Below are 26348 nucleotides of genomic sequence, written 5' to 3'. Positions count from 1 at the left end.
GAGGAAAAAAATTGAGAGCACTTGGTTTGGTGAGCCTGGCAAGAAGAAATGCTATGGTAACATTGTCATTAATTCCTCCTTTATGGATAGACCTCCAAATAGTTGAAAGCAGGTAGCTTTTAAGGTACTCCAGCTTAAAAATCTTTTATTTATTTATTTATTTTTTTTTTTGAGATGGACTCTCGCCCTGTCACCCAGGCTGGAGTGCAGTGGTGTGATCTGGGCTCACTGCAAGCTCCGCCTCCCAGGTTCACAACATTCTCCCGCCTCAGCCTCCAGAGTAGCTGGGACTGCAGGCACCCGCCACCATGCCCAGCTAATTTTTTGATTTTTTATTTTTAGTAGAGATGGGGTTTCACCATGTTAGCCAGGATGGTCTGGATCTCCTGACCTCATGATCCACCCGCCTTGGCCTCCCAAGGTTCTGGGATTACAGGCGTGAGCTACTGCGCCTGGCCTAGTTCATTTTTTAATCACATTCTAAATTCTGTTATTCTTTAGGTGTTATCAATTTTACCTTTGAAATGCTTTCAGAATCTTTCTCATTCTGAAGATGAGTTTCCTTTCCAATTATAGTTTAGTTTACTTATCTCTCCCAGGATATTGCAATTGCCTCTCTTTATTTTTAAGCTTCTAGCTTCCTGGTAGCAAATCCATTCCCATTGAACATGTATTTGTTTCCTACTACTGTAACAAATTACCAAAAATTTAGTGGCTTGAAACCACACAAATGTATTATCTTACAGTTCTGGAAGTCAGAAGTCCAGAATGGGTCTTCAGGGCTGTGTTCCTTCTGCAAGCTGTAGGGGAGAATCCACTTCCTTGCCTTCTCCGGCATTCAGAGGCCACCTGCATTCCTGGGCTCATGGCCCCTTCCTCTACCTTCATAGCCAACAAGATGGCACCTCATCAAATCTCTTTCTCACCTTTTCTTTTGTTGTCACATCTTCTCTGACTCTCCTGCCTCCTCCTTTCCCTTATAAAAACCTTTGTGATTACATTGAGCCCACCCAGAAATTATAGGATAATCCCCTCATTGTGAAATCATTAATTTAATCATACCTATGAAATTCCTTTGGCCATGTAAAGTAATATTCACAGGTTTGGAGATTGGAAAGTAGACCCCTTGGAGAGCCATCATTCAGAACTCAAGTGATGTCTTTTAGTAAGATGCAAATCTGGTCCTGCCATTTTCCTGCATGGAGCACTCATGACTTCCCAGGCCTCGGCAACAGCTTCAAATTTTTCTGATCTCAACCTACAATTAAAAATATATATTTTACATCATTATCTAATTTACACACACACTCACACACATGAAAATCTTCACAAAATTTGGCACTTACTCTTATGTGTAATTCACTTTCATAGTTTCTGTTATAGCCTATTAATTTGTAAAATGCTGTCCGTGACCCATTTCACAGAGTTTCTGGCCTGTTAGTGGGTTTCAAACCACAGTTTAAACATCATATAGGCTGTGTGTGCTTCATCCATGCAAACTACTTTTAGATCCCAAACAGGCTGTTTTCTTTCATGCCTCATGCACCTTAGGCTATTCTTGCCCTACAAAGCTTACATGCCATTTCTGCTGACAGGCTCAACACAAAACATTACTTTCTTTAGAAAGACTCCATTGATTTCCTCCAGGCACCTACACACCTACGTCTTGCCAGCCTCCCGTATTGTCTCTGTTATAGCACTTGCCAGGTAGTCTCTCATTCTCCTTTCTCTCTCTCTCTTTCTTTTTCTTTCTTTCTCTCTCTCCTGCACACACACATCCTTCTCTTTCTCCTCCTCTTCCATCTCCTTCTTCTGCCTTCCTCCTTCCTTTCCTGTTTTCCTCCCTTTCTCCTTTTCTTTTTATTTCATTCTAAAAGAAAGATAATAAGAGATACAATAGCCTTTGTAGAAAAATTTGAAAATACAGAAGAATAAACAAAAAGCTAAACCTACCTCTAAACAAACCCTCCAGAGAGAACTAATAATATTTACACATTTTCAGTTAATCTTTTTGATATCTAAATCTACACACTTTACTGAACAGAAATAGGTTCATGCTGTAAAATTTTGGATCCTGTTGGGATGGACTTGACGTTAACCTGGATAGTGAGTATAAGTTATAACCAGCAATTTTTGACGGAAAAATACAAGGCAACCTATATATTGGTTTAATGAATATTCAGGATATATAGTAATTAAAGATGACTTCCATGAAAAGAAATGTAAATAACTTTTAATAAAATAAGTAAGGAATTCTTCCAAAATTATACGTGGCAACCAAAATTATATTTGGCAGCCAAATTTGGACTCTCCTGATGAATAAGATCTTGTTTATTCTTTTTTTTTGTTTGTTTTGTTTTTGAGACGGAATTTCGTTCTTGTTGCCCAGGCTGGAGTGCAATGGTGTGATCTCGGCTCACCGCAAACTCTGCCTCCTGGGTTCAAGCGATTTTCCTGCTTCGGCCTCCCAAGTAGCTGGGATTACAGGCATGTGCCACCACAGCCACCTAATTTTGTATTTTTTTGTAGAGATGGGGTTTCTCCGTGTTAGTGAGGCTGGTCTTGAACTCCTGACCTCAGCTGATCCGCCCGCCTTGGCCTCCCAAAGCGCTGGAATTACAGGCGTGGGCCACCGCGTCTGGCCATGTTTATTCTTTTGTAATCATATTTCTGATGAAAAACAAGTTTTTATTTGGAATTATTATTGTGCCTTAATACCCTATTAAGACAGTTTACCAGGGATGAAACCAGAATTTGGAGAAATTGTTTTACTTTTTTCAAGCTACTAGTCCATTCTCAAAGTGAGGTCCACCGTGCAACTACCTGAGAATCACTTTGAGGGCCACTAAAAGCTCAGATTCCCATGCTTACCCTGTCCTACTGAATATGTCTTTAATCATGGAGCCCAGGAATGTCCCCCTTTTAACAAGTTTTGATGCGTAATAAAATTTGAGCATCACTACACTAAACTTATAAAACTGTAAAAATCAATGTTCTAAACAGCTATTTGGGAGCACTAATAGTTTGTGTTAATGTAAATTCTCCCTAGAAATCAGTTCCTTTAAAAAGGCTTAACCTCAGGAGTCTTTAGAACCAAACGAGACCTTAAAATATGTAATTTAATCACATCTTTGTGCAAATGAGGAAACTAAAAAGATGAAATGACCTCTCACAAGTCACTGAGCAGGTTTGTAGAAGAATTGAACCTTTTACCCAGAAAGAATCTCTGATTCCAAGTCCTAAGCCCTCTTCCCTATTCCAGACTGGAGTAAACTTTACTATATCTGCTGGCTTACCTATTTTAAGCCACTATTTCATCACAGTAAATGCCACTTTAATCTTTGCTTATTTACTTTCTAATGACAAATCCTGAAATCCATTTCTTTATAAAAACACATTTTGGTGTGTGAAGAGAAACATTCCTGGCTTTAATGTAATTATGAAAACTACAGAGCCATGAAATCTCCTTTGCTAACTGCATACTGCTTGGAGTTTGCATGTAATTGGTGGTTCATAATGCTCAAGTTTGCCTGCTGGTGTACTCAGATAAGAGGAAGCAGCTAGACTTCCAAATTAAAGGACTCTGATAGAATAAACTGCATCAATATCTCTATTTCCTGAAAAGGAAAAAATTCTGCTTGTTTAGTGAGGTGAAAAGTAATCTAAGTAAGGTGAATATAATCGCAAACAGAATTCTTGAAAGTACTGAGAATTTTTTAGTAAAGATACACAAAAGAAATGCTATACAAATGATCTGTGCTGAATGTATCTGGGGTTGAGATTCTATTCCTTTTCAGAACAACAGTCATTAAAAGGTCATGAAAAACATGATGAGCAGGTAAAATGACTTTTCCTTTATCTGAACTATTTTGGTTGCCATATTTTCAGAAGTTTAAAGGGGTGCTAGCTTTTTCTTTCTTTCTTTTTTAAAAAATTTCTGTATCTTTTATTCATTCTCTGGTTGAACATTTAGTTCCAGTTTGAGTTAGGGGTGGTGATCTTATAGCTAAACACCAGAAAGGCTGATTCTTGTTCACCATTAATTAGCACAATAAGAAACTCAAGTTATCAAATCAGAGAGCACTTCCAGCATTAACTATTAATAATTGTATGAGTTTCCTTTTACTTTAAAATTTATGAATGGTAGGTTCAAAGTGAGTGATAATGCAATGTTATATTCAGAGACAATTTCACTGAAGCAAACAGGATAATAATTTATTATTTTTAAATATCACTATGATAATTTTTTTCCTGGATCTTTGATAATTTTTTTTAACCATCTGGTTATTTATGACATCACATTATATGTAACACTAAAGGAAGGTAGAAAGATACTTCTTCAGTGAATCTCTGCTTTCAACATACTTTTAGAATAAACAACTAGTAGAATAACTATACATCTGGTATTTTTTAAGTTCTTATTTATAAGTAGGCAAAGCAACCTTTACCTTCAGGAAGAAAACAGCTTCTCACAAGCGAATTCCATTGCAGCAATTGGAAAGAAGTGCCCAGTCCAAATGTGAACTAGATTCTTCTGTCTTATGGTCAGGAGTTTTGCAATACTGTTATTAAGTGACATTATTGAAAATCTACAAATAATTGGCTTTCTTTTATGAATTCTTAAAAAATTTTGATGACAAATTTTGCATTGTGGTATTTGGATTTGCTATTTATTAGGAAAGGAGTTAAGAGGTACTTGAATTCAGAATCCAAGATAAACATGTGTTTCAGTAAATATTAATAAGGTTAAAGAGAAATTTTCTTTTGAGGGAGAATATAAGTCTCTTGCAACTGTGTTTATGGAATAGAAGTAGACGATGCCCACATTTTTTTATTGAAAGGACTCCTTGGTTACAATGACTTGTTCCCAAGCACTTTTGTCTTCCCCCTACCCACTTGCACTCTCTCTCCCTCTCTTCATCCCTCCCTCTGTCTTTCTTTAGAAAGGAGCCCTTTGCTTCCTAACCTTATTTAACTTGTTTCTGGAAATGAAGCAAATTAAATTTTACTCATTAATGTGCTTATGCCTGGAGTATCCATCTTCTTATGATGGGAGATAAGGCTGCACTTGATCCTGTGTTGCCCAGTCCACCACCTCTTACTTTCATATTGCTCCTAGTATCCTTGCAGTTCATTTAATCTTAGGAGATACTGGATATTACATTTTTGGTACATCCAGTTGATGTTTTTCTGATGGTTTGAAAGTTACTTGAGATGAATTTTTAAAAATGCAAATAAAAATAATCAAGTACAAACAACCACTGGGTGATCTAGGAGTTAGTGTAAAGGAGATGGCAAGTACAGAGACTTTTGTTGTTGTTGCTTAGGAATAGTTTATGGTGGCCATGTTGAATGATAAGCTTTACTATCCCACTAATTGAGAAGTGAGATCCATCAGTTACAGCTACAAGTTGTAGGACAGTAGCATTGGAAGTCAGAGTTTGAGCACCTCTGGATAAGCATTTTTTTCGGTGGCCACCTTGGGCATTCGTCTCAAATTCATATCTTTATTTAGAAATAAGTGGCTAGTCTCCCTCATGGACACACTGAAATTTATAGGATAGGAAAAGCAGAAAAGCAGTAACAACAGACTTATTGGAAGAAAAGGTAGAGTTGTAATATAATGAGAATATATCCATTTATACATTGTTGGTTTTAGAATATCTCTCCTTAGAAGTTTTCATCTAGGATTAAAATAAAGCATCTCTAACATTCGAGCTTCTTTTCTTTCCACAGACTTACAGTAACTTCTCTACTTATTTGTATTGATTAATAATGTTAACCTTCCAATACCTCATTTTTGCAACCTTGATACCATCTGCAACTTATCTCTTGGGTTCTTGTGGTTGTGTAATCTAACCTCTTACAGAATGCACAACTCTCTTCTACAACATCCTTAATGTTGTTCATTCTTAACATTCTTATGTTCAAACATCTCCTGTGATAAAGTACTCACCAATTTCTAATGCAGCCCATTTTTATTAGTTTCTATCTTGAGTCAAAATCTATACATATCCAATCATTTTTACCGTTGAGACAAAGGGTTTTCATCCCATTGCCAAAGCCAGTTTGGAGAAAAGCCCAGACAACATTTTAGTCATCCTTTGCCTGCTTTTCTTTCCATGACAGTTTCCAGTTTTTATTTACTTGTCTCAATTTGTTGTTCGATTGACTTGGACATTCCATATTGAAGTGGGTCCTCTGGCAGAAGTTTTAAAGCTCATTGTTTTTTGCTTGTCAACTTTAAGCAAATTGGAAGGCCATAGCAGTAATCTTATTTCCATTTCTGGAAAAAAGCTGATATTTGAGCAAAGAATGACAACCTGTATCTTCACTCCTTGTAAAATACAATTTTATTCAAATAAGAGAGATTAACAGTAGTTTGTAATCACACCTTTTTTAAAAAGGACATCCAAGAATTAGATATCATACATAACATTTGGATAATTCTATAGAGATATAATAAACCCAAATCATGAACATGAAATATGTTGATGTATAAAACATTGCACATGAAAAAGAAACTTAGAAATAAAGAAAGAGCAGCTAGGAGTTATAAGAGCTGACAGGTGTTGCATGCTTCCTGTGTCTGAGGTCCTATTCTAACCAAGTTACCTGTGTTAGCTCATTTGATTTTCATAGCAACCTTAGGTTTCCAGAGAAACTCATTTTACAGTTGAGAAAACTGGGGTACAGAAAGGTTGATTGATTTGCCCAACATCACACAGCCAGTAAGGAGTGGAGCCAGAATGTGAACATAGGTCATCCAGCCCTAGAATTCCTGCTCTTAACAATTCTCCCATATTGATCAGACTGCCAGCATCAGAATGACCAAGGGTGCTTGGAGAAGGTACACATTCCCAGACTCAGCTGCCAAATCTACTAAGGGAGAACTTCTGAGAGGAGCACTATGTTAAATTGCCAAATGTAATTTATAAATAAATTCATTAGAAGGAATAGGTCTCCTAAAACTTCCCTGAAAATGAATGATAGGGAAACTCTTCACTCTATTTTTCCCCCCAGCCAACTCTGTGCTTTATTAGAATTCATTGCTTGGTTCCAAAAGGGAAGAAACCCTGCCCCGCCTGGGCATGTTCTACAGCAGCTTGCAACCATCTTTGGGTATAAGAATCATCCCTTATCTTTCTTTCCCTTTTTTTTTTTTTTTTTTTCTTTTTGAGACAGGGTCTCTCTGTGTTGCCCAGGCTGGAATGCAGTGGTACAATCACAGCTCACTGTAGCCTCAAACTCCTGGGTTTAAGTGATCCTCCCACCTTAGCCTCCCAAGTTGCTGAGACCATAGGTGCACACCCCTACACCTGGCTAATTTGTTTACATTTTGTAGAGAAAGGTCTTGCGATGTTGCCCAGGCTGGTCTCAAACTCCTGGGCTCAAGTGATCCTCTAGCCTCGGGCTCCCAAAGTGCTAGGATTACAGGCATAAGCCACCATGCCTGGCCCATTCCTTCATCCTTCTATGAACAATGATGGATCTGGGCAAATCTAGCATTACACCCTTGCCCATCTGCCTGCTCTCACATTTGTGAAATAATTCACCAGGCTGAGCATGTAGCTGGGCTGCTTGGAGCAGAGGGAAGAACACACAGGGATCAGACCCTGACCTTATTCGCACAGCATGATCATCATGCCTGGCATAATCCAGACAGAGTGGCACCCAGCTGGAGAAGTTTCTGTCTTTCCTGTAGGAGAAGGATCAGTAGAGGCCAGTGCATCTGCTCCCTGACTCTGCTACCAAGCAATTCAAGCAGTAGAGTCTGTTTACAGGGTAAGAAAAATACATTTGTCTGGCACACAATCCCTGAAAGAACTTTTTGCATTGAAATAGGAATTTGAATTATAGTCAGAATACTAATTCCCTTTCAGGTTTCTCATGCCAACAGTCATGTTGTCAGTGAAATTTAAATGTGGGAAAAATGCTTTTATGGACTGCCAGATTGTTTGGCAAATGATTTAGGTCTATTTGGTTTGTTTGTGATGCAGTGATTTTTGTTAACTGCAAAATAATATGAAAATAAAGAATTAAATTTTTTTAATATGAAAAATAAAGAATTAAATTTTGCTGTATACATGGGTTTTATTTCTCCAACAATAACATTCTTAGTCCTACCTCATCTTTCTTCTTAAATTTAAAATGTTAATGTACAGATGTATGCTATATAGCATATACTTGCTTGTCTGCTTTCTTTTTCACACATAAATCAATATAGGTCCTTTCTCATTTGTGGCTTTTTACTCTTATTTTCTGTTGATCTGGAAATAATATGGTTTGTTCATTTGTAATAACTTCTGGAAATTTGTTTTCTCTGCCTTAGCAGAGAAATTAACCCCTAAAGAGAATTCATATTGAATGCATTCTGTAGATGTTATTCTATATTTAAATTGTGTCAAGTTGTAATAGGAGTTTGGCCTTAATTTTACATGTTGTTGTCTTTTGGCATTTCAGTCAAATTTTATCATTTTCAAAAGCAGCACCCAAAGTGACAGTGTTAAAGTGGCCCTGGGTGCCCATAGGACTCACCCTCTGTACGCCACCCAGGCCCTTGTACCTTCCAGAGGGGTAGCACCTCCTCCACAGAGGCGAGTCCACAATTCACAGTCCAGTCCTCAAACTGAGATGTCTGCCTTTCTAGCTTCTTAATCCTTGCAGCTAATGATCAGGCCGCAGTTCTCCCCAATAAATTCCAGTTCTGTTTTGAATGAAGATGTATAAAATGAAAAAAGCCATTTCCCATGCTGTATGGTCTATCAGAAAGACTTCTATCCTCAGAATTGGTAGGAAGTCACTCTTCAGACTTCTGAGGTTTATCAAGCCTGGCCCGTAATTGTTGTTGAATTGTTTTCCATAGGTGCATCTCTCAATCCTTTCGTCTTCTTTGTAGCTGGCCTCTGACCCACGCCTCCGATTTCATGTCCTCCAATTATGGATCCGAGCGCCAGTCTCATTGGTGTCTGATCAGAACTAAACAGAAAAGAATTACTTTAACAGCAATTGAAGCCATTTCTGGATGATTTCAACATATCCAAAAAAAAAGTCAGTGAAAAGCCAGGGTTTCTCTCTAATTAGCTGTGTGATGGTGAAGCCTCATTTGCTGTTATCATTGATCTTAGGAGGCCGTGGGTAACTTTGTGCGTTGTAAAGTTTGATATTGTATAATCTCATACAGAAATGTGAGGTCACTAAATTCACACATGAAAGTACACTAGGCTGTCTGAGGCCTTGGTCTGAGTGTCATAATTTCCCAAATGCCAGACAAATAGGCTTAATATTTTTTACCAAGTTAACCACTTGTGAGACGGTACTGGCCCACTCAAAATTGTTTTTGATGTTTTGATACTCCATTTGAATGTACTATCATCCCACTATGGTTTTAGAATTATTTAAGATGAAATATTATTTTAAAAGCAACTAATAAGTAAATTGGACCCACTTATAAAGAGAAATGTATATCATTATTAATAGTAGTACTATTTCAGGTCAAATCAAGAAGCTTTTCCAGGCTGGGCGTGGTGGCTCACACCTATAATCCCAGCACTTTGGGAGACCAAGGTGGGAGGATCATTTGAGGTCAGGAGTTCGAGACCAGCCTGGCCAACATTGCGAAACCCCATTTCTACTAAAAATACAAAAATTAGCCCAGCATGGTGGCTCACGCCTGTAATCTCAGCTACTCAAGAGGCTGAGGCAGGAGAATTGCCTGAGTCTGGGAGGCAGAGGTTGCAGTGAGCCAAGATCACGCCACTGCACTCTAGCCTGGGCAAAAGAGCAAGACTCTGTCTCAAAATATATAAATAAATAAATAGAAATTTTAAAAAAGAGAAGCTTTTCCAACGTTGACACCCTTTCTCTGGTATCTCCTCCCTGGCTTTCCCCTGCTCTTCCGAGAGGCAGCCATTTTATCCTCCTGTTTCATGTCTGTTGCACAGCCAGCTATGTGCTCGCTCTCTCTATAGCGTACATGATGAGATGCTGCAGCAGCTTCTAGTTCTCTAGCATCTGATTTCTACATTTTCATTTCCCTTTTTCTTTCTATCTATTTTAGGGAGTTCATCACCAGACATAATACTTACTGATTCTTGTCACTCAAAGTAATGTGAGATGCGGGAATCTGCTTTAATCTTGGAACACTCATATAATTCACTAGGCCCTTTGTTTCCGTGAGGATCAAAGCAATCATAAAAATAAGAATGTGCAGAAGACCTTAAAGAAATCAGCAAGCATAATCAGATGATAGTCATGAAAAGAATTTAATTGCGTATTTCATCTTTGCATTCTGTTCTCCTTTTATGTAAGGAGGCATGGAGAGCGAAAATGAGAGCATGTGGATTCTGGCTGATCCTGAAGGACAAATATCTTTATTTTCTCTTCTCCCCTGGGAGTGGGATGAGCAAGAAACAATGTTCCACTGTGCAATCCAGTTTTGTCTTAACAGACACTTTCTACTGGGATCTGACAGGCTCGCTTCGATTTTTTACTCTTATTAACACAATCAATAATGATGATGCTGCCTCTAGCATTTTACACTTTACAGAGAACTTTTCTCATTTATGGCTTGCAGTTCAACTCACTATTAGGTATTGATTTCATTTTGGAAATCAGGAAACATGCACAGAGAGGTTAGATGATATTTCTGAAGATACCCTGCTTGTGAGTCTTAGAGCCAGGGTAGGAACCCAGGTGTTCTAACTCCAAAGCCCTTTCTTTGTGCCCCACATTGCTATTACTGAATAAAAAAGCAGAGGGAGTCTCATTTATTGAGCACCTAGTATGCACAAGAAGCATTACATACGTTACTTAATTCTCACAGTAATCTTGAGAAGATAGATAATATCATCATTATTTTAGCTAGAAAGCAAGAACTCAAAGGGGTTTAATTACTTGCCCAGGGTCATATAACTGATACCATGTCAAATATCACATTTTCTTTCCTCCATTACAGATTGTGGATCCTCCTCTGGAATACACAAGAATTTGTTCTTGGTACCTTCCCTCCACCCCCACCATCCCCTCGGATACTATAGCTTTAAAGATAGGGAGGGTGTGATCATCATACTGTGCATGTGCAGTGCCTGGTGAATTTTTCAATGCCAAACAGAAGCCTCTGCAATACCTGAATATTGTTTCAGTTCTTACAATGTAAAAATGGTAGAAAATGCACAAAAGATGAACATCAGTGTCAGCCTTTTTGCCATGATTGTGATTTTCATGTGGTAACAAACACCCCTCAGCCCATCAAAATCTACCCATCACTGGGAACCTGCACCAACCGTCCCCGTTCCTGGAGCTTACTTCAGCTTACATTGATTTGTTTTTTCTCCGATTTCTCTAGTACTTACGTCATACTATAAACACTTCACACACAACCAGGCTCTCAGGTTGCTTTGTGTGCTTCATTTTGCCAGTTTATGGGAAATACAAATTTTCTGATTTCAAGGTTGTATCTCGTAGATGTTTACTTTGTATTTTTCTCAGTACCCCACACAATGCTAGGTATATAGATATTTAATGTTTGGTTAGTTTTCATTAAGAAGTTAGGGTTAAGAATATTGATTAAACAACATAATTTTTGCTTTGTATCAATTTTGAGTCCAAACATCAATTTCACCTATGCACTAAATTGTTTGGGATAAGTTAATAACTAGTTTTATTCTTGGTTTAAAACTGTCTACAAAAAAAAGAATAGCCATTTGATAGATTTTTTTTCTCGAGACAGACTCTGGCTCTGTCACCCAGGCTGGAGTTCAGTGGAGCGATCTTGGCTTACTTCAACCTCTGCCTCCCGGGTTCAAACGATTCTCCTGCCTCAGCCTCCCAAGTAGCTGGGATTACAGACATGTGCCATGATGCCCGGCTAATTTTTGTATTTTTAGTAGAGACAGGGTTTCACCATGTTAGCCAGGCTGATCTCGAACTTCTAACCTCCAGTGATCCACCCATCTCAGCCTCCCAAAGTGCTGGGATTATAGGCATAAGCCACCGTGCCTGACCTAGAATATTTTTGTTTTTATTTTTATTTTTGAAGATATATGTGGATTCTCTTGAACATGAAAACACAAGGTCAAATGGGTGAGAGGAGTGTAGTCAATGAAGAAGACAAAGATAAGAAAACATAGGGACAGGCTGGGAAACATGGCCAAATTCTGACATGAAGGGATCAAAAACAAAAGAATAAACACACATACTAAGTATAAATGTAAATATAAAATTGGATAGGGATCTTGGGGCCAAATAAAAAGTAGCCTAAGAAATTTGGACTTTATTCTATGGCCAGTAGGAAGACATAGACTGTTTTTGAACAGGAGTGAGCGGTAATACAGATGGTGATGGAGGTAGTGGGGTCATCTCTAAACTTCAATAACTCAGGGGCCAGTCAACAACATAAAGACAGCCAGATAAGAGTACAAAAGTGGCAGCTGCTACTAGTTGTAGTCCTCCATGGCCACACAGCAATGCAGGCACCATTTTTACCATCTTTTGAAATTTTTCAAAACAAATTAGAAATCTGGGCTTTTGTGTAAAAAATTTACATTTTAAAATGTTAGCTTAAGGAATTTTAAACACGACGTTAATCAAACAGGCCACTTCTGTGAGGCAGATACCAGCCTGTGATCTTGACCTACATGAGTGACACAATCACTTTTCAAAATAGTTCACTAGAGAAAGCTGGTCAGAATCAGGGCAAGAACTGCACATGGCAGAGAAATATTCTTATTTTAGAGGCAAACTCACTGGTTTTATTTTAAAATGAACATGTTTACAGTGTGTAAATCAGCTGAGCTTTAGAACTTTTGCAAACATTCAACTCTTTAGAATTGACAATGGTAATATAACAAGAATCTTTAAAATACATCAGAAATTAAGAACTTGCTTTATAAAACCTCACCTGACTTTAAACATGAATTAAATTAAACAGGTGCTAGAGGACTTTTGAGACAATAATTAACTAAGTATTCATTGATAAAACACAGGCATAAACCAGGACATTCTTGGGCAAACTAGGACGTATGGTTACCCTTTCTACTTACATATAGTTGGAATTCTAAAATAAACAGATTTTTAAAATGAGGTTAAAGTAGCTTGAAGGGTTAATAACTGAAATTTTCTTCTAGAATTGTTATAAGACAATAATCCTCAAAATTGGGAAGCACAGTTATTCCCCCAGCAGCACATGTAAAAAGAATGTAAATGTAGCCACATCACAGTGAAACTACAGAATACCAAAGATGAAAAGAAGCTCCTAAAAGTAGCTTCAGAGTAATGATAGTTCATATGTTGGGGACAAATGGAAAAGAGCCTAAGAAACTTGGACTTTATTTCCTAGCCAATAGGAAGACATAGCATGGTTTTGAACAAGAGGTGAATGGTAGTATGGATGGTGATGGAAGTCATGAGGTCTTTATCGCAATAAAGATAGTGATTAAAATGGAACAATAATTAGATTTACAGCAGACTTTTCAATGGTATCAACTAAAGCCTGAAGACAATGGAATGATGTGGTAAAGTGAAGATAGACTATAACTAGAATTATATACCCAGCTAAACATTATTCATAAGTAAGGGTTAAACAAAAATATATTTGGACATACAAAAGAAGTATTTATTACCGGCAGACCTTCCCCAATGGGATTTCTAAAAAAATGCACTTCAAAAACATGAAAGGAGGATTTGAGATACAAGAAAAACTTGTGAGCAGAGAAACTGGAAAACATGTGGATAAATACAAATAAATAATGTCTGTGTTAAAAAGTGTCTGACTTAGGGAGTAAAAAATCAAGGTAGTTTAAAATATAAAACATTGTACAACATTATGATTTATGATAGGAATGGATGACTGAAAAATTGAATTTTGGAGAATGAAGTTAAAGATATTGCTTGCTTTTTTTAAATATAAATTTCTACATTTTCACAATCACTTTATTATAGGCATAACTTCCAAATTAATAAAGAGATGAATGAGATTAGACAAAATAGAAAATTTTCAACCAAAGAGAAAGCAGGATATGAAAAAAAGAAACATAACATAATCAGACCAAATGTCATAGAACAAGATAGTAAATGTACAAATAAATATAGTGGTTATTATAGAAAATATTAGTGGGCCAATTTCTTGATAAAAGGATTCTGATCCACTGTATCAAAAATACTATGAGAAAGAAAAATATATTTTAATTCAGAGCTGAAAAGGACTTAGAAAATGTAGTTTCTCATTTATAAATGAGAAAATCAAAGCCTAGAGAGTCGAGTGAGATAACCAAAGTCACTTTTCTAACAAGTACCAGAGATTCAACCAGAACCTAAGTTTCCTGGCTTCTAATACTATATGATCTATTAAATTATACTTTTGTCTTCTTTTCCACAAAAACGTATTTAATTCCACAGGCTGAGTTTCCTGTGCATCTTTTTTTTTTCTTCTTGAAGATACTACTAGCCTTTTCTCCAGGACTAAAAGTATTTTTTTTTTTCCTAGAGGGTAGACAAAGTTGTGACTGCTGATGAGAATAAAAATATTGCAATAAAGAAAAATCTTAGGTGATTTTTTTTCTTTTGCTTTGACTGACCTAAGCTTAAGGAAAGATAATTTCTTGTCTAATTGTATCTTTAAAAGTATGGAAGGGAATTAATGAAGGAAGAAGAAGAAGAATATTGAATAGGTGGAACATTTTCAGCTTGTTAAAATTTGTGAGTTTTGATGTTGTGATTAAAGATTTTAAGTGCCGGTGAACTGTAGATTTTGGAGAATTTCATTGACTTTAGTTTTTTGCACAAGTTAAATTCGAGATATCTGTGTGTCCCATGATGAAAATATGGTTCTGGAATACAGAAGTGTAGTCAAGGTTTCCTAGTAAGCAGAACTATTATATTTATAGATTACATTTCAAACTGTGAAGAAAGTGTAGTATCTGGTAGCATCATACAAGACGATGAGAGAGAATGAAGATCAGAAGCCTGTATAGCACCATGAAGAGGTGAGCAGAAAGGGAAGCTTGCCAATCAGGAAGAGGAGCTCGCCACATGACGAAGAAAACTTAGAGAGACTAAAGAATCAGGAGAGCGTCATGCCCTGGAAGAGTGAATTTAAAGAAATAAGGGGTTAGTTACATATGTATACATGTGCCATGCTGGTGCACTGCACCCACTAACTCACATATGTAACTAACCTGCACAATGTGCACATGTACCCTATAACTTAAAGTACAATAAAAAAAAGAAAAGGAAAAAAAATAATAATAAATAAATAAATAAAAGTCTTTCAGCAGGAAAAAAAAAAAAAAGAAATAAGGGGTTATCATCTATACCATGTGTTTTAGAATAGACAAGTAAGATGAGAACCAAAAGTTAAACTGCTGGATATGGCAGTGATGAGGTCATTGATTATTTTAGCATGAACAATTTCAGTAGAGTCTTAGCACTGGACACAGCTACAATTGGTTGAAAAATGAATGGGGTTTGAAATAACGAAGCTGAAAAAGATCTAAAGCACATACATGAACAAAGGTTCAAAAGCGAGATGATAACATCAAACAGAAAGCCAAAGTAAAAAAAACTATAACCTAACTTCTTCACTATTCAACCTAATATTCAGAAAGAGGACTAGACTTTGGATATTTGAGAAAAGCTGATCTTTGGTATGACCTATGTCACCTCCCAGCACTGTGACTTAGAACTGGCACCTAACCTCTTTATTTCTCAGTTTCGTCATCTAAAAAATGGTCTACTGCTTCAGAATAAATAAATGGCATGATACATATGAATGTGCATATATGTAACACCCTGTTTAAGTCTACATTCTTGATGTTGTTTTTATAATATTTTATTGGTAGTTAGCTCGGTAAAAAGCCTAAACTTGTGGTATACTTTGATATTTTATCTAAACCCTGTTTTTGATCGTGCTCTGCCCAGTCACCTGTACCCATCCCCAAACCATGACTCGAATAGATCTCATAGTATTTCCAGTCATTGTTCTCTTATTAAAAAAAAAAAAAAAAACAACTCAGGCAGAACACAGGGGACTTTTAGGGCAGTGAAACTACTCCATATGATACTATAATTGTGAATTCATGTCATTACAAATTTCTGCAAAACCACAGGATGTAAAGCACCATGAGGGAACCCTAATGTAAACTATGGACTTTGGGTGATAATGATGTGTTACTGTAGGTTCATCAGTTGTAACAAATGCACCACTCGGGTGGGGGATGTTGATAGTGGAGGAGGCTATGCATGTGTGGGGCTAGGGTGTTTATGAGATATTTCCGTATTTTGTTCAGTTTTGCATGAACCTAAAACTGCTTTTTAAAAAGTTGATTACTAAGACAGAAACAAATCTCAGTACTGTTGAGCCCAGTTTAAAAAGGCAAAATTGTCATATCCAGTTTAACAATAATATTCTTCCCTTACCATAAATCTGACTATATTCTCAGCGACTGGTAGTACAATCAAAAGAGCAGTTTGATCCTCCCTTTCTGTCCCTTCTTTTTGTAGCTCTTGCTGTTTCAAAATCAGGGATGAAGAAGAGCTGGGAGATAAAGGGAGGGCAGATGACTGCACATAACCTGATGTGCAATTACAATTCTTTCTTGGCTTCTTCAGTGAAGCCTGTCCTGCCACCCACAGGACAAGCTTCTGTGTGACAGACATCTGAATGCTGGTCATCTGAATGCTGGTTCCCTTATGGAGGACCTTCAGGGAGCCTGTTAGGGCTCTCTCACTGCATAGTGCCATGACATGGAAGATTTGCTCAGATTCCTTCTCTTTTAAAATTTCTTCAGCTCCCTTGTGCCCCTGTTAATATACATCATAGCTTTCCACACCTCATCCAGGAGACAGCTCTCTTGGAGATGGCTTAATGGCAAAATGTCTCAAGTGCAGCTACCTGCCGTAGTGTTTACTGATCCATGGGAAACTCACATAATCTAGCCATGCTAGCCTGTGGGAAATCAGGCTTCTCCACTGCCTCCCCTTCCTCAACCCTGCTGTCTCTCTCCAGGTATCAAGTACTCTTGCACAAAAGCCGATCAAAATTTCATTGTTTAAGCAGATACTATTCAATGAGCCCAATCGGCACATGGCTTTGTGTGCATGAAAGTGCCCATCCCTTTATAAAGAGTCTGGTTTGAGTCTTAGTTGCCTATTTTAGGGCAATAGTAAAAGTCCCATTCAAAAGCCTGTTATCCTTTAAAACGCAATGCATTTGATCTAATGCAAGCATTTCTTATTGTGTTCTGTGAAGAAAAACAATTCTCAACCTTGACTAAAAGCTGTAAGCTGCCTGCATTTATGTATTTATCCTGCAGGTTTTGAAAAAATTGAGTGTAATCAAAATCCCACTGGGAAAAAGTATGTAAAAAAGATTAATTAGAAGGAAAGCAAAAATGATGTCTTCTCCTGCCTTTGTGTTAAACATTCTTAGAAAACAAGCACTGAAATAAAATAAGTAAAGATGCCTTTATATACTTTTGGCTGTAAATTTTATTAAGGTCTTGAAGAGAGTTCCTCTGAGTGTTTAAATAGCATTTACTGAAAACCGTCTCCAACTTTCATGAGCAGAAACATGCAATTGTTAGATCTGTCAGGGTATTACTGAAAATGGAGTCAAAGGCCCCTTATAAAAAAGCTATCTATGGCTTTTCCTCTCTTCCAGGAAAGATGAATTGCCATGGTAACACTGCCATGAAATAATAGGTCAGGTTTTATCCTTCTGCCTCAGGCTTATTCTATTAGGTTTTACTTAGAAGTGGATGCCATTGTAAAATGAAGGTTTTTGGTATTTCAAAACTAAACATCATGACAAGAAAAATCTGATCAATAAAATCTGCTGGTATGAAAAGGTTGGATAAAGGACAACAGGTAGGGAGTTAAACTGATTGGAGAACTATTTAGAGGCTGGTTTGTTAGTACTCTTCTAAAATGTGGGCTTGTTTCACAGATGCTTGTATAACTGAATATGCATAAATGAAGCCAGGCTGACTGCACAGGATCAGTTGGGAAAAGTGGTTTGTAAATTTTATTTTAATGGAGGATTAACTGCTCTAAGGAAAAAGTTTCCATTTCATTCCAAATGAAACAAGAAAGCATAAAATATTTAAGCTTCCTATTTTTCTTACTATTTTTAAAAGACTAATTCAATACTGTTTTGTGCCTATTTATGGAAATTTCTAAAAATGCAACTTGGGAGAAGTATTAATGACATTACACAAACAACATGGTGTGTAATAATTGAAATTCTGTCGTTTCTGTTGTTTGGGGGAGTTGTGTCTCAGTATATGCATCATGACTTTACATTTTTCTGGAACAGTATCTCAATCATTTTGGGATGAAATTCCAAAAGAAACTAATATATATTTTTTGTCATATCAAGCAACATTGCTCTGTCCTTCTAATAGGACATACATTAGCATAAGAGAGAAATAGATAGATATCTAGTTTTTAAAGTAACAAGATATATCAAACCAACTTTTTTGAAGAGTTTCATTTAATTTAATGTAAGTTAAATGTAGAACATGGTAGTGGATTTTAGCATAACACCTTTCCTGAATTCACACAGTGAGACTATGTTTGACTTCTCCATAGACCACCCTGAATTTTCTGTAGTTTTTTCTTCTGTAAAGTACTAACAGTGTGTGTGGGTAGCTCTGAGATTTATATTGCCTTCAGTCTGATCATGAAGATTGCAAAGTGGGGTCAGTGACTGTGCTAGTTTCCTAGGGCTGCTATAACAAAGAGGCACAAACAAACTGGGTGGCTTAACACAGCAGAAATTTATTGTCTCACAGTTCCAGAGGCTGGAAGTTCTAAATTAAGGTGTCAGCAGTGCCATGCTGTCACTGAAGGCTCTAGGGGAGAATCCAATTCTTTGCAGGCCTTGTCTTATAGATTCATCAGGCCAGTCTCTGCCTCTGCCTTTACATGGCTTTCTCCTCTGAGTGTTATATCTCTAAAGTGTTATGTATATAAAGATTAGGGCCCATTTTAATCCAAAGTGACCTACCTACTGGGTACAGGGTATACTGCTTGGGTGATGGGTACACCAAAATCTCAGAAATAACCACTAAACAACTTAATTCATGTAACCAAACACCACCTGTTCCCCAAAAACCTATTGAAATAATTTAAAAAAGGAAGACCTCATTTAATTTGGTTACATCTGCAATGACCCTTTTTCTAAATAAAGTCACCTTCATAGGTTCTGGGGTGAGGAATTCAGTGTATATTTCTGGGGGACACAATACAACCCACAGCAGAAACTGAATTGAGGGACTTCGACACTAAATAAATTGTCTCTATTACAATTTTAAATTGCTATACTGTCTAGTTCTTTAGGGAAATAAATGGTGATATTACTTGAGTTATGTTTCATTACTAATGGTTACTCTCATTTTCCCTTTCCCTTCAAGTTTAAATTTTTGTAGATATATAGAGAATATGGTATTCCTAATTAAGTGCTCTCAATGTGTAGAATTTTAAAATGTACAAATATGGTTAGAATAGGTAAAATAAGTTGAATATATACCTATCACAGTTCCTAACTTGTAATAGGTGTTCCACTAAATGTTTATTGAATGAATCAATCAGTGTTAACATTAAAATATACTGAGCATAATTTAATCTGTCTTTAATGATTCAAAACACTTTCTTTGGGCAAAAGGTAACTAGGTATGAATTAAGAGATCCCCACTTGCCTGAGTGCTCAGTGACTAAGTATTTATTCTATTTCACTTCTTTATGTCCATTTGGAAACTCATTAGGTTTTTTGTCTTGGATTACACTGTTCCCAGCCCCCATTTCTTTTGACTTTCCCCTTTGGGTTATCACATATTCTTTTCTATAGCTTAATTAAACTACTTCTGTTGAACAATTAACATCAATGTGTTCTGATTTGGTTTCTCCACCTATAAAATTGTCTACTTTATCATGTATCAGGATTGTCTGTCCTTTGATCTATTTTTCTCTGTCTAGGTATCCAATAAATGTATTTTGATCGTGGTTATATTATTTGAGTTATATTTCTTTACTAACGGTTATTCCCATTTTCCCTTTAATTGAATACAAGGAGAAGTAACCACTAAAACAAAAAACAAATTACATTACAACTCCTACCTTACAAATGACTGCTATTTCCTCAATTTTAAAACTGAATGTTATTTCTGCATGACCTTAGAAGGTTTTAAGAATTCAGTACATACAGTTCTAAAAAAGAAAGATTTCATTAGAAAAACATTCTAAGGCAGAAACAAAGAGTGCCAAAATTCAAACCGAAAAAGTTTTAAGCTACTACTTATCAAGCTGTGAATGTTTTCTATTTTATAGTTTTTTCTTGACAGATATTCAAGTATTTGTTAATCAAACTTGCCATTAATGCCAAAATTCCCCTAAAAACATGATTAGGAAATCAAAATATTTAAGCTAACTGAAATAATTTTTTTTCAAAAAAAAAAGAGGAAAATGAAAGCTATATCACTCATGGAAGAAAGTTTTTATTTTTTAATCACATTTTTATCCCTCATTTTCTCTCTGATATTTCCAGTTGTTTTTTTCAGTCACGAGAAGCCTACATTTATGGAAAATCAGCAAGTATACCCAGCTATTAGCGTCAGCTAGGGAGAGGAACAACACAAAGCCAGGATTTTGAGCCAGCTTCCTGGGCAAATTGGGAAAAGATAACATTTTAGTTAGTTACCTGAGACTGTTCAAGTTTAATTACATTAGTGGCACTTGACATTATAAAATGTTTTTTTCTTTCAGATATAACCTTCTTCCATCATTAGTAAACGTCAATTATAATGAAGTGTTTTTCCCACTTCCTTTTCTTCCTGATATAACGGAAGAAAATGCTAATGAGTTTATAATCCTGAAATTGTTTTCAAAGCCAAAACAAAGTCAGCTTGGTGTCTGTTTATTAGCTTAATTTTATTCTTTATATTTGGATAATAAATTTTCTCATTTTGTTTCTTACTATATTTTCCCTACTTAGTGCAATTTCTTATTCTCCCTGAGAGCTTTTAAATGATAAATATTACCAATTAGATTGTATTTCTGGGTTCAAATCAGAATGATGTTGAAGATCTTGCCCCTTGCTGTGACTTATGTACTGTCTGAAAGCTTCTATTTTTTTTTCTTAAAAGCTGGTTTTTCCCTCTCTCTTTTTTGATTTTGATACATAATGGCTATTCAACCCATGGTTTCTAACAGTTTCCTGTAACATTTCAATCAGAATATAATGGTGACTTGATTTCTTCTCTCTCAAAGATTAAATATGTCCACATATGAAATTAATGCGTTTTATAACAAAGAACAAGTTTCTTTACTGTCAAAATGAAATTAACATCTTATGAAAATGGGACACCATCACTGGAAGAGGTCAAGAAGGAAGAGAGAGATAAAGTCAGTTTTCCAACACAACATTATTCAGTGTCTGTGCTGAAAACATGCTTGACAGAAAAGGTCTGGGTCACCTTTTAGCAGTGTCTTGGTATGCTCTTTGTTTTCCCCTACTGAGAAATTAGGGGGAAGCTGTCTATTGTAGTGCAGAGAAGGCAGCAGGCATGGGGTCCCAACCTGTAAGAATGCTGTGTAATCAATGCCAAAAAAAAAAAGTGTGACCAAGAGAAAAAGAAAGCCATTTAAAGTTACTTTACAATAGGCAAAATAAAAATGGTAAATTACATTTGTAGATAATATGTTCTGGAAAATATGAACCCAAGCCAAATGTGGGAAAATTTTAAAATAGACTGACTAGTTATAAGGGGTTATGCTCCCCAGAAAGCTTACACATATCACAAAAGCTGTGCTTATACTTTTCATTTTAAACAGTCTTTTGAAGTTTGGTCCTGGCATTTTATCCATGTTGTCTAGCTTTCTTCTTTGTGTCACAGCTGGATATACTGCTAACTGAATTAAATCCAATGAATATACAAGAATATCCAAATAAGTTCAAGATTTGCTTCTTTCTGCCTAATTTGTATATTTGTCCCAATGAGATACACTTTACGACATCTATGTTTATCCCTAGCATCTACATTTTTATTTTAAAATATTTATAAAATAGTAAGCAAAGTATAATAAAATATTCAAATAGTGGCCAAGTAATTTCTATCATATAGTCATGCAATTATGCAACATTGCATTGTTATGGCTGGGATTCAACTCTTAAATTCATTAACCATTTATTTACCTTTTCAATAATTTTTACTATTAGAATATTTAACTTTTTTAGTGATTTCTTAGCACCATTTTACATATTAAATATATTAACCTTTGGTCTCTCTGGTCTAATGCAAATATACTTCCCAGTTTATCATTTGATGTTCTATCATTTTAATTCTACTTTTTTTATATTCAAGGGATTGACAGATTTTCATGTGGTGAAATCTTTACTTTCTTTTTTGTTTTCTGCCATTGATAATATGTTCTGAAAGATCTTCCTCACCTGTTTTACGTTATTTCTGCTATTTTGAGTGCTATAATCTGTTTTCATCTTACTTTTGAAACTTTATTTTCTGTAAAATTACCAAATAAATACCTTGTAATCAGGCCAGCCTTACCCCTGCTCCAAGAGTAGAATATAATTGTTGGCTTCGCAAAAAATCACACTCTTAGGTAATTTTCAGTTCCATTTTATAGCCTACATTCTTCCAGAATAATTCACTGATTCCCAGCCTCCTTTGACCACTCTTCTCTAAACTTTCAAGAGCCAAATAGGATATAACACACAAATTGGGAAAGAGTTGTAGGCAATCTTTAGTTTCACACTGCTGTTCATGGTGGGGTGTAAGCATCTAAGCAGGTACACACCTCTGGGTGGAGAACAGCAAATTCAACATGAGCCCTTCCCAATAGTGACCTTATGAGACATTAATTTCATTTTGATGGTAAAGGGAGCTGTTTCTGTGTGCAACATGTTAGTTTTGCCTCCAAGGCCTGTTAAATCTTAGGGGTAGCTGGGATGCACTCTGCATCCAAAGGAGGCATCTCTGGGATAAGAGAGTCCAGATTGATGTCAGAAAGAAGATAATATTTCTGTCCAAACTGCTAAGCATCTAAAGAGTACTAGGAAAGAGAAGTTAGATGCCAGTCTCCAGGGAAAGTGGCGAAGAGAGAAACTGAAGAGCATTTGAATTATAAGTGATGCCCCAGGTCCTGAGGAGGGAGTTTGAGTTGAGGAACAATTACTCTAATTACACTATAAGGTATATGTGATATATACAGGTCCATTTTGGTAATGTATCTGCCTCTGATTCCCAAAGTTAACTGTTATATGCCATCTCTCTTTTGCAAATGTCAAAATTCTGTACTTGTAAGCTGCTGTCTTTATCTTGTATTAGCCTTGCCGTCCCACATCTAAGTAATAAAAGCTAGTACTTGCCATTTATCGACCAATTTTTATGTGCTGCTGTCTGTGGGAAGCACTTTACATGAATTACTTCATGGAACCCTAACAAGCATGCTAAATGTTAGAGGGATTTGGTTTACAGAGGTTCAGTAACTTGGCCACATTCCTCGGCTATCTAATGGGAGAGAAGGACCTCAAATCTAGATCTGTCTGACTCAAACATACATACAAAGCAGGTTTTTTTATTCCCATTTTACAATTAAATAAACTGAGACTGAATTGCAATCTTCTTAAAAGCAGGGACCTTTTTATAAACTTCCTTTTTTCCCCACAGTGGCTTGTACTTAGTAGATAGACAAATGCATAGTGGTGGAGCTAATATACTCCTCTGATCTTAAACTGCAATAAAAAGCTCAGATTTTAAATAAATATGATCTATCTTTTTATTTTGTTTTCTATGGTCAGATGCTGCTTAATGAAAGTAAACATATGTAGAAGGTACTTTGAGCGGGTTCTTTACCAAAAAAAGAATTTTTCAGAATATTGCAGAACTGCCATATAAAAATCATTAGGACATAAAAGTGGTTTAAAAGAGGTAGCAACTTATCCTAGATCACAAAGAAAAGAACAGAAACAAAGAAACAAATGAAAAAAAAAACAACCCTCTGCACTTTAACTCCATCCTCCCACATTCTGACTTTGTATTATTACAATTTACATATATTTATATTGCCTTTCTCTTAACAGGTTGCTGTAACTACTGTTGTTTTCATAGATTTGTCTTTTGGGCTTCATACTAGAGTTATCAGGGGATTGCCACCACAATTGTACAGTATTGTCGGTTTGTCTATGCGCTTAATTTGACCAGTGGGTTTTATACCTTTAAGTGTCTTCTTTTTGCATGTTAATGGAGTTTATTTTCAAATTGAAGAACTCCCTTTAGCATTTGTAGATGGGTCTGGTGGTGGTGAATTTTCTCAGCTTTTGTTTGCCTGAGAAAGACTTCATCTCCTTCATAGATAAAGGATATTTTTGCTGGCTACAGTATTCTTGGATGGCAGGTTTCTTCAGCACTTTGAAAATGCAGTCCCACTGTCTTCTGGCCTTTATAGTTTTCATTGAGAAGCCTGTTGTCAGACAAATTGGAGCTCCTTTATATGTTATTTGCTTCTTTGTACTTGCTGCTTTTAGGATTCTCCAGTTGTCCTTGACCTTTGAGAGTTTGACTATTATAAGCCTTGGGGTAGTCTTATTTGGGTCAAATCTGTTTGGTATTCCCTGACCTTGCTACCTCTGATTATTTATCTCTTTCTCAAGCTTTGGAAAGTTTCTCTTATTATTTCTTTAAATAAGCTGTCTATCCCTTGCTCCTGCTCAACTCTTTTGAATGCCAATAATTTTTAGATTTGGTCATTTGAAGTACAAATATAGAGTTTGGTAGAAGAAATAAGATGTAGTGTTTGATAACTCAGTAGGGTGACTATAATTTACAATAATCGATTGTATATTTTAAAGTAGCTAGGAATGAATAATTTGAATGTTTCTGCATAAAGAAAAGACAAATATTTAAAGTGTTGTGTATCTTAATTATACTGATTTGATCTTTACAAATTATATAAATATATTAAATTATTACATGTACCCTGAAAATATCTACATCTATTATGTATCAGTAAATCATTTTTAAAAATCATTAGGGGAAACAAGACTAAAAAAGATAGACAGCTATACACAACAAGTACATTTTAGACTCTATTGTGACTCTTTTTGGAATTATTAATCACTTCCCAAAAATGTATTGCCTTATTTCTGAGCGATTATAATTTTTTTTTATTCTTTAGGACACAGCAGGCCAGGAAAGATACAGGACTATCACCACAGCCTATTATCGTGGAGCCATGGGCTTTATTTTAATGTATGACATTACAAATGAAGAATCCTTCAATGCAGTACAAGATTGGTAAGTCAGAGCAAATACTCTTATTACTGATAATGATGGTTCTCCGGTCAACTCTGTCTTTCTTCCCAAAGCAGTGACCATACCGCAATGTAATATATGTGTTTACATTATAGTACAATCCCGCTTGTGCTTCATTTAAAAAAAAATGCTGTTTATGCACAGAAGCATTATTTAGGGATTGATAAGAAGTCATTCTGATGATATTTCTGCATTTTGTTCATTCCAGTGCTTTGCATTTTGTCATCATTGCTTCCATGGAAACTAGTGCATTGCTTTTGATTTTTTAAAATATAAATAACGAATGGTTTGGAAGTTTACTGATCTAAAATAGGGATCTAGAAACTATGGCTCTTGCGCCAAATCTGGCCCACTGCTTGTTTAGTAAATCAACTTTTATTAGAATACACTCCCCTCATTGTTGTCTTTGACTGCCTTAACACCACCACAGCAGAGTTAAGTAGTTGCAACAGAAACCATATTGCCGGTAAAGCCTAAAATATTTTCGATCCAGCCATTTATGAAAAACGTTTATGGACCTCTTATCCAAAAGACTTGTTAAACGGGTTTTTCAAACTGAAAAATTTTGAAGGACTGAGATAAAGGATAAGATAAAACCAAAACTTTTTCTGACTCATAGCTGCATCAAACTATCTGAAAATACTTCTGACCCTGATGAGTGTTTACAGTGGGGGGTTATTCCTACGGCTACAGTATCCTTCATTCTATCCCACCAGCACCTTGAGAGCAGACACTGAAAAGCCAATGAGATCTGGTCATGAGCTCAAGCACAGGGCTAAAGAGGACGGTTTTTCTGTGGAAAGAGCGAGACTCTAGGTAGGGCTTTGTGTGACATTAGGAAGGAAATGGAGCTCCCAAAATGGAGTTCCCACTGGTGGTGGCTAGGACTGACTGAAGAAATACCTCACTTTAACTGTAAATATAATCACATATTATCTTATGTAAGGAAAACTTTGACAATACATAGGCAAAACAGACAGCATTCTTTTTTTGTTTGTTTTCTATGATAATATTATCCAAAAT

The 26348-nt window shown here is 36.2% G+C and overlaps 1 protein-coding gene across 2 annotated transcripts in view; it reads left to right on the top strand.

The window, feature by feature from the left end:
- Positions 1–26348, top strand: part of RAB3C (RAB3C, member RAS oncogene family) — a 279582-nt gene that overhangs the window by 118757 nt on the left and 134477 nt on the right. For both annotated transcript variants that reach the window (XM_009449131.5, XM_526915.7), the window contains exon 3: positions 25189–25307. In XM_009449131.5, coding sequence (XP_009447406.3) covers positions 25189–25307 — 119 coding nt within the window. The remainder of the gene's footprint in view (positions 1–25188; positions 25308–26348) is intronic.

The sequence above is a fragment of the Pan troglodytes genome, chromosome 4, assembly GCF_028858775.2.
Source record: "Pan troglodytes isolate AG18354 chromosome 4, NHGRI_mPanTro3-v2.0_pri, whole genome shotgun sequence".
NCBI lineage: Eukaryota > Metazoa > Chordata > Mammalia > Primates > Hominidae > Pan > Pan troglodytes.
Note: the sequence above shows the minus strand (reverse complement) of the source record. Positions and strands in the feature narration are given on the sequence as shown.